General features: G+C 43.8%; 1 protein-coding gene across 5 annotated transcripts in view; it reads left to right on the top strand.

Moving 5' to 3' along the window:
- The first annotated feature begins 5,528 nt into the window (after nt 1-5,528).
- The window catches only part of DIP2C (disco interacting protein 2 homolog C), a 344,281-nt gene continuing 340,278 nt past the window's right edge, over nt 5,529-9,531 (top strand). For all 5 annotated transcript variants that reach the window (XM_069958918.1, XM_069958921.1, XM_069958917.1 and 2 more), the window contains exon 1: nt 5,529-5,898. In XM_069958918.1, the coding sequence (XP_069815019.1) occupies nt 5,814-5,898 (85 nt within the window). In that variant the 5' untranslated portion in view covers nt 5,529-5,813. The remainder of the gene's footprint in view (nt 5,899-9,531) is intronic.

Here is a 9,531-nt window from a genome sequence, read left to right as displayed (position 1 = left end):
CAGTGCTCTCTGCTGCCACCTCTGTCTGTGTCAGGAAGTGTCCAGAGCTGTAGCAAATCCCCATAGAAACTTCTCCTGCTTTACCATAATTTTATACCTATAAAATATACCTAATGTTATTACTGTTGTTTCTATATTCTTTGTTAACTCATATGTTAGCTTGTTGTACAAACATGTTTACTGTTGGCACTAAATTCAGTGCTTATAGATTTTCTCTTTTTTAATATGTTCTTAAAAAATCTAATAAAAAAACATTGAACCAGAAACTTCTCCTGCTTTCCAGACGGAAAAGAATACCACTTCCTGCAGGATCTACAGCAGCTGATAATTACTAGAAGATTGGAGATTTTGTTAATAGAAGTAAATTGCAAATCTCTGGCACTTTCTGGCGCCAGTTGATTTTTTTTTTTTGCTGTACTACCCCTTTAAGTGACAGCTCCAGGTTTAGTTTGGGAATCAGTGATGGTTAAGTATGGAAACCTCATGGTGAGCGCTTTAAAACCCCTATTCTCTAACCGCTGTATGATGATCTGGGAAGCCATCACATACAATAGTCAGTCACGTCCAGAGTGATACGAGGGACATAACAGCTCAGCAATACCTGCTTTTCTTTCTAGCATGGAAGGAATGACCAACAACATCTCGGGCCAGCTGTCACCTCTAAGTACAAAACAAAGTGCTGCATCAAGAAGGGACAACTGTCCCATGTGTTTCTTCACAACAGATCTACTTGTAGAAATTGTCACTCAGGGGGCAAATATCACACTAGTCGGCCCCCACTACACTGAATAGTCAACCAAACCAGATCTGCAGAACTACACATACTATGTCCAAGCTAATACATACTATGGGGGTGATTTAGCAAACATGGTGTAAAGTGAAACTGGCTCAGTTTCCCCTAGCAACCAATCAGAATCCACCTTTCATTTTCCAAAGAGTCTGTGAGAAATGAATAGTGGAATCTGATTGGTTGCTAGGGGCAACTGAGCCAGTGTCACTTTACACCATGTTTGATAAATCTCCCCCTATGTCCTTGTGCCATATGCAGAGATCAAATCACATCTTGCCTTAAAATCCGCACAAAATCTAGCTCTCCATGGGATGGGTTTCCTTGGCTGAGCAGCGGCATGCAAGCCTTACATCACCAGGCATAATGATGAGAATCGGATGGAATGGTGTAAAGCTGACACTGGACTCTGAAGCTTTTCTATCAGGCAGTTTGATGGATGAATTTGGTTTTTATCACTTATCACAATAGCAGCAATGTGGATGAGATTTTAGAAATGTCACCACATGTTCCACAGTATTAATTTATAATTCATGTTGCAGATACGCTGAAAAAGATATATGGCTTTGGGTCCATTTACACAGAAAGATTTGCTAACAGATTATCTGCCAAATATTTGAAGCCAAAGCCAGGAATGGATTTGATATGAGGAGAAATCTCAGGCTTTCCTATATGACCTGATCTCTGTTTATAGTCTGTTTCTGGCTTTGGCTTCCAATCTTTGTCAGATAATCTTTCTGTGTAAATGGACCCTTTCATGTCTCAATTTCACTAACTTATAGAGGTTGTACATGTAGCTGTGCCATATTCTGACTGGTTAATTCTGTCTAAGGAAATATAGGGCCAGGCTAGGACTGGCCCACAGGGGAGCAGGGGAATCCCCCGGTGGGCCCTACCTACAGTATTGGTGGGCCCCTGAGCAGCCTTCGGCTGTCCAGGCATGATGGGAATTGTAGTTTTGCAACAGCTGAAAGGCCGAAGGTTCCCCATCCCTGGCATAGAGTGTCTGACCAGTTACTAACAGTGAGCGAGCATTGCCGGTCACATACACAGCACTGTGCAAACTGGCTATAGTAATGTAAAATGTTTGGCGCTGGGTATATCTGGTGTATGTAGGGTGGGCCCCTAGAATAAAATATTCCCCGGTGGGCTCAAGGTACCCCAGTCCGACACTGTATAGGGCACACGCTACAGTAATGACCCATGTATAAGTCAAACTGCCCCTTGTACTGGAGTAAATCATTCATCTTAACCTTGTTGTCTATTAAACGATATATACTGGACAAACCCTTTAAGAGCCTATGATACTAGAGCAGTGTTCCCCAACTTGTGGCTCTCCAGCTCTTGCAAAACTAAAACTTTTAGCTGAAGGCTGTCAGGACATAATGGGAGCTGTAGTTTTAGAGTTGGGGAACCATATGTTGGAGTAGACTGTACTAAAGACATTTATAAGGAGTCCTTATAGACCTGAAGCATAGGTGTAACTACCAGGGTGGCAGGCATAGCAGCAGCTAATGGGCCTATTCCTACTTAGACATAAGGTGCAGTTAAAGGGGTTATCCAGCGAAAATCTTTTTCATTCAAATCAACTGGTTTCATAAAGTTATACAGATTTGTAATTTACATCCATTTAAAAATCTCAAGTCTTACCATACTTATCAGCTGCTGTATGTCCTGCTGAAAATGTTGTTTTCGTGACACCGTGACATCACTGTGTGTATTATCCCTGTACTGTGACATCACTGTGTATTATCCCTGTACTGTGACATCACTGTGTATTATCCCTGTACCGTGACATCACTGTGTGTATTATCCCTGTACCGTGATATCACTGTGTGTATTATCCCTGTACTGTGACATCACTGTGTGTATTATCCCTGTACTGTGACATCACTGTGTGTATTATTGCTGTACTGTGACATCACTGTGTATTATCCCTGTACTGTGACATCACTGTGTATTATCCTTGTACTGTGACATCGCTGTGTGTATTATCCCTGTACTGTGACATCGCTGTGTGTATTATCCCTGTACTGTGACATCACTGTGTGCATTATCCCTGTACTGTGACATCACTGTGTGTATTATTCCTGTACCGTGACATTACTGTGTGCATTATCCCTGTACTGTGACATCACTGTGTATTATCCCTGTACCGTGACATCACTGTGTGCATTATCCCTGTACTGTGACAGAACTGTGTATTATCCCTGTACTGTGACAGCACTGTGTATTATCCCTGTACCGTGACATCACTGTGTGTATTATTGTACTGTGACATCACTGTGTGCATTATCCCTGTACTGTGACATCACTGTGTGTATTATCCCTGTATCGTGACATCACTGTGTGCATTATCCTTGTACTGTGACATCACTGTGTGTATTATCCCTGGACCGTGACATCACTGTGTGTATTCTCCCTGTATTGTGACATCACTGTTTGTATTTTCCATGTACTGTGACATCACTGTGTGCATTATCCTTGTACTGTGACATCACAGTGTGTATCATCCCTGTACCGTGACATCACTGTGTGCATTATCCCTGTACTGTGACATCACTGTGTGTATTATCCTTGTACTGTGACATCACTGTGTATTATCCCTGTACTGTGACATCCCTGTGTGAGTTATCCCTGTACCGTGAAATCACTGTGTGCATTATCCCTGTACCGTGACCTCAATTTGTGTATTAATCCCTGTACTGCGACATCACTGTGTGCGTTATCCCTGTACCGTGACATCACAGTGCATTATTCCTGTACTGTGACATCACTGTGTGTGTATTATCCCTGTACCGTGACATCACAGTGCATTATTCATGTACTGTGACATCACTGTGTGCGTTATCCCTGTACCGTGACATCACTGTGCATTATTCCTGTACTGTGACATCACTGTGTGCATTATTCCTGTACTGTAACATCACTGTGTGCATTATCCCTGTACCGTGACATCACTTTGTGCATTATCCCTGTACTGTGACATCACTGTGTGTATTATCCCTGTACTGTGTGCATTATCCCTGTACTGTGACATCAATGTGTGCATTATCCCTGTACTGTGACATCACTGCATGCATTATGCCTGTACTGTGTGCATTATCCCTGTACTGTGACAACACTGTGTGCATTATCCCTGTACTGTGACATCACTGCATGTATTATGCCTGTACTGTGACATCACTGTGTGTATTATCCCTGTATCGTGACTTCACTGTGTGCATTATTCCTGTACTGTTACATCACTGTGTGCATTATCCCTGTACCGTGACATCACTATGTGTATTATGACTGTACTGTGACATCACTGTGTGTATTATCCCTGTACTGTGACATCACTGTGTGCATTATAACATCACTGTGTGCATTATCCCTGTACTGTGACATCACTGTGTGCATTATAACATCACTGTGTGCATTATCCCTGTACTGTGACATCACTGTGTGCATTATAACATCACTGTGTGCATTATCCCTGTACTGTGACATCACTGTGTATTATCCCTGTACTGTGACATCACTGTGCATTATGCCTGTACTGTGACATCGCTGTGTGTATTATCACTGCACTGTGACATCACTGTGTGTGTTATGACATCACTGTGTGTATTATCCCTGTACTGTGACATCACTGTATTATCCCTGTACTGTGACATCACTGTGTGCAATATGCCTGTACTGTGACATGACTGTGTGTATTATCCCTGTACTGTGACATCACTGTGTGTATTATCCCTGTACTGTGACATCACTATGTGCATTATGCCTGTACTGTGACATCACTGTGTATTATCCCTGTACTGTGACATCACTGTGTGCAATATGCCTGTACTGTGACATCACTGTATTATCCCTGTACTGTGACATCACTGTATTATCCCTGTACTGTGACATCACTGTGTGTATTATCCCTGTACTGTGACATCACTATGTGCATTATGCCTGTACTGTGACATCACTGTGTGTATTATCCCTGTACTGTGACATCACTGTATTATCCCTGTACTGTGACATCACTGTATTATCCCTGTACTGTGACATCACTGTGTGTATTGTCCCTGTACTGTGACATCACTGTATTATCCCTGTACTGTGACATCACTATGTGCATTATCCCTGTACTGTGACATCACTGTGTGCAATATGCCTGTACTGTGACATCACTGTGTGTATTATCCCTGTACTGTGACATCACTGTATTATCCCTGTACTGTGACATCACTATGTGCATTATGCCTGTACTGTGACATCACTGTGTGTATTATCCCTGTACTGTGACATCACTGCGTGTATTATGACATCACTGTGTGCATTATCCCTGCCCATTGAACCGTCCATCTTCTGAGCTTGCAGCCATAGCTGGTCCTGTTGGAGTGGACCCCCCCATTCCTATGTTCCATAGTTCCTTCTTACCCCCCTGCTGCTTGTGAACCCTGTGTGGCAGACCTGGGCTGGGGGACAAAATAAAGGAGATTAAAAAATGTAACATTTCCACTTGCTTCCCACTCGTGTGATGTCAACTCTGGGTCACATGACTGTCTATCCACGTGGGAGCAGCACCAATGGAGAGCTGCAGCACCCACGGTGAGGGTGATGCAGCAGCTGCAGCAGCAGGGCATGCAGTGAGCCAGCCTGCAGCAGGAGGGGGCACAGAGTGCATGGCACTGCGTCTTTAAGGCGCACTGTCTATATGTGTGCATGACTCCTCTAGCCCCTCCCTCCTCTTCCTCACTGGAAAGAGAGAGCAGCTCTCAGAGAATGATCTGCAGAGCTGCCAGGGTGGGCTGCCCGTCTGCTGCTTTGTGTGCTGTGGCCTGATGCACTGCAGCCCTGCTCTCCCTGGGAAGTGACAGAGGAGAAGCCTCGGCACCTTCCCCATCACTGGCAGCAGCAAATCAGTGCATTTCCTCTGCATCCCCCTCCTCCCTGCCTCCCATGCCTGGCTGAGGAGAGAGCCTGACAAAGACAGAGCTGGGGGGAGACTCAGTGCTCATCGCTTGAACCCCAATACTAAAGCTGGAGAATGGCTGATCGCAGCCTGGACAGTGTGTCCCTTCCCCTGGAGGTGAGAGCCAGGCTGGCAGAGCTGGAGCTGGAGCTGTCTGAAGGTAAAACCCCTCTCCATCCGCTGATCCTGGGATGACTGCAGCTTTCCCTCCCATGTTACTGCAGATCCCTCCATAGCATCCATCTCTGTTGCTGGGAAGGGGCTGCTTAACCCTTTCTGTGCTCCCCCCCCCTAGCTGATGACATGCTGATCCCCCTCCTGGTGATGACAGGGTTAACCCAGCCTGTCAAGCAGGGCCAGATCCCTCCTGGCTGGTTGGGATGGTGATGGGAAAGGGTTAATGCCGCTGTCATACTGAGCTCCCTAAGTGCCAGGGGGTGATAGATGGGCTCTATGGAATATCATCCTCATCCTCTTCATCATCACTTGGTTTGTGGACGCGGATTATGTTCATGCCTCCCATCCTACATGTCCTAAAAATATCATTTACAGCAAGCCCCCCCCCCCCAATGTCACCAGACATCTGACATGCCCCCACCCCCCTGTGTTGTGCTCTATGCCAGGCGGACATTATGTATCCTTGTATCTTTACGTATCCACAATAGGTGCAAAATATAGCTGTCACTTCTTTGTTTCCTGCCGCCTGGATTTGCCTCAGTTTACTGCCATTAATCCTCCTCCTCTTTCTCCTCCTCCTCTTTCTTTTCCTAATATCCAATAAACTGGATAAAAAAAAAATGCTCTGTAAATAGCTAAAAAAAATAAAAAAAAAATCTATAAAAAACCCCGAAATAATTTTATCTCCCGGAGTCACATTTGTTTACTGTCTGGAATCAATCTCAATTACAACATTCCATGTCTAAAGCGAAGGAGCGAAAGTATTGCTGGCATCACCATGGCAACCCTGCTTGCAGCATCCCCATTTACCGAGAAGCCATCTTTAAATAGTCCCAACGCCAACCTGTTTTAGGTTTTTTGACTTTTATCCTTCAGACGGGAGTTTTTTTTTCCTGAATGTTAATAGATTGGATTATGATTATGGATTTTTATTATTATTATTATTATTATTATTTTTTTTTAAGGATTTATGGGACTGTTTTTTTGTTTTGTTTTTTTTTTCTCTCAGGGTTTGGTCGTCCGTGTTCTTGTTTTTGTCATAGAGAGAGATTATTTTCCGTTGTCACAATCCTAATGGAATTTCAATCAAAGGTTTGGCAATAACATGGGATCAGGGCCTAGCGTGGCGTTCACCACCTATGTAACGCCGCCATGCTTTTTAGAACAGGAAAGTGGATTAGACCACGTGGCGGATTTAACCTATTAGGCGACGAAATCACATAGATTTAGGAGGGTGATTCCATCTCACCGTGTAGAATTAGATACACGGTTCTGTGCCAGATGTATTACCTATCCTGTCACATGGTGCCAGTGCAGTGTGGGCACTTATCGGGTATATACCATAAATACGATATTTATATTGATCAATATAATAAGTCACTTGTGTACATATAAGTCTTTGATTTGGCCTCTTTTTGGTAAAAAAGTTGCTTTTTAGCGTTCATTCACGTATACGTTAAACATTTGCGTCGTTCTGCCATGAAAATGGCAGCGGCGCTGAATATCACCGTGACGATGTAATAATGTTTACCAAGTGTACAGCATTTCACCAGACAAAATAGCACTGTATGGCACGTTATTTTGTCCGTAACGTGCGTTGAAAGATCCTAAGGGAACTTCCGACGCGTGTGTGAACAGGGCCTTAGGCTGATATCGCACATGCGTTACGGCCTGGTTTCAGAAAAAAACGTGAACCAATCCCATTCAGTGCAGTTGTTTATTTGATTTAAAACGGAAAAAAAACGGAAGGTCTGTTTACATTTTTGCATTGAAGTCTGTGGTGACGGACATAGATTTGGCGACGTGTGTTTATTTACAGGATCGATTCATGTAGATCAGGGAAAGGGAACCTGCGGCTCTTCACCTGGTTCAAAACTACAACTCCCATCATGCCTAGACAGCTGAAGGCATGATGGGAATTGTAGTTTTGCACTGGTGAAAGGCCGCAGGTTCCCTCTTCCCCTGATCTGATCCCTTCAAAACATGGACAACACAGATTTCAACATAGCCTTAGTGACATCTGTGTTTGGCAATGGCTGCCGTTACCTTCAAGAGACATCATCCCTGTTGTAATAGCAGCCATATGTGTTGCCTAGGAATCATGTTGAGAACTTTTTACTCCAATATATGTCCACAGAAGCATAGCCTCTGTGTACTGGGAAATAGAAGACCCAACGTAGTCCCCTTTAAATCCTATGAACACGTTGTCGTAGTCAGAGTACCTGTCTGTACCCATACTGACAGCGACAGTGTGAAGCGTAATGTGAATGAGGCCTTATAGCTGCTTTGGATAAATCACTTTGTCATAGAGTCACTCAGCCTCCTTATAAATGCATAGTCCCCGCCGACCTCTACCATGTTTGTTGCTGTTTCTGGGTTTTATTTGACATTCATACAGCCTGGGAGTAAAATGGCTCGAAAAATCAGGCAAGACTACACAACCGTAGTAATACAATGTCCTCAGGGACATCTCCACATTAGGTTTTATAGCAATGACTCGTCCATGTTGAGAAATTTCTAAATAGAAGCAGAAGACGACTGGAGGAGCGCTATTTACCCATAATGTATGTGAGGAGAAATGCTGCGTAATCCGTTTTCTACATTACGGCACAGGCATTTATTTCAATGTTTTCATGGAAAGAGATGGATGGTGTAGACTGGCTTCAAGGGATTTTATTACTTATTACTATATTTCTTCAAATATATTCTATGTATATCTGGCCTCTGTATTGCAGGTACACCTCCTTCATATACCTTAATTGTTTTATGCTTTTTTTTTTTTATTGGTCCTAAAGCTACCCCCCACCCCCCGTCTGCGCTGTTTTTATGTACTTTGTAATTAATTCTTATGTAAATTAGGCCAATCTGCTAGGCTGGCCCACTCCTTCTAATGAATATTTTTCTGGCGCTCTTTAGTGATGAGGCTCGGAGTGATGTCACTGCATAGTGTTGCCCCCAATATTTATTAGAAGGGCAGGCCAGCCAGGGTGGACCGATGCACTGAGAGCAGTAGTCCCACCCCCAATGCACCAAACTGCCTCATTAACATACAGATTCATCTGCAAAGAACAGGAAAACGGCACTGGTAATGAACGGAAGAAACTTACCTTCATCCTCAGCTCCCCTGTGCGCTATAGGGACATATCAGCAGGTAAGATACTTCTAAACTGCTGATTGATTCCCTTTAAAGGGGTTATATAGGTTTAGAAAAACATTTACAGTGGTACCTTGGTTTAAGAGTAACTTGGAGAGCGTTTTGGTTTAAGTGCTCACAGTTTTTCTGAATTGTGACTGGGTCAGAGCATAGTGGGGTCTACAGCACTGTACTGTGACCCAGGAAGTCTCCCTCACCTTCCAAATCACAGCAGATCTACTCCAGACTGGGGCTTGCATCAGGGGACAGGACTGTGGGGGGTAATCTCTTCATAGCTGGATTTGAGTTACAAGCATGGTCCCAGAACGAATTATGCTCGTAATGCAAGGCGCCACTGTATTGTGTTCCCTTTTGATTTGAAAAACATGGCCACCTTCTTCCAGAAACAGCATCACTGTTGTCCTCAGCTTGGGTGTGGGGTTTTGCAGTAAAATTCCATTAAAGCAAATGGAGCTGAATTTT

The sequence above is a fragment of the Dendropsophus ebraccatus genome, chromosome 2 (genome assembly GCF_027789765.1).
Source record: "Dendropsophus ebraccatus isolate aDenEbr1 chromosome 2, aDenEbr1.pat, whole genome shotgun sequence".
NCBI lineage: Eukaryota > Metazoa > Chordata > Amphibia > Anura > Hylidae > Dendropsophus > Dendropsophus ebraccatus.
This window is presented reverse-complemented; position numbering and strand designations above follow the sequence as displayed.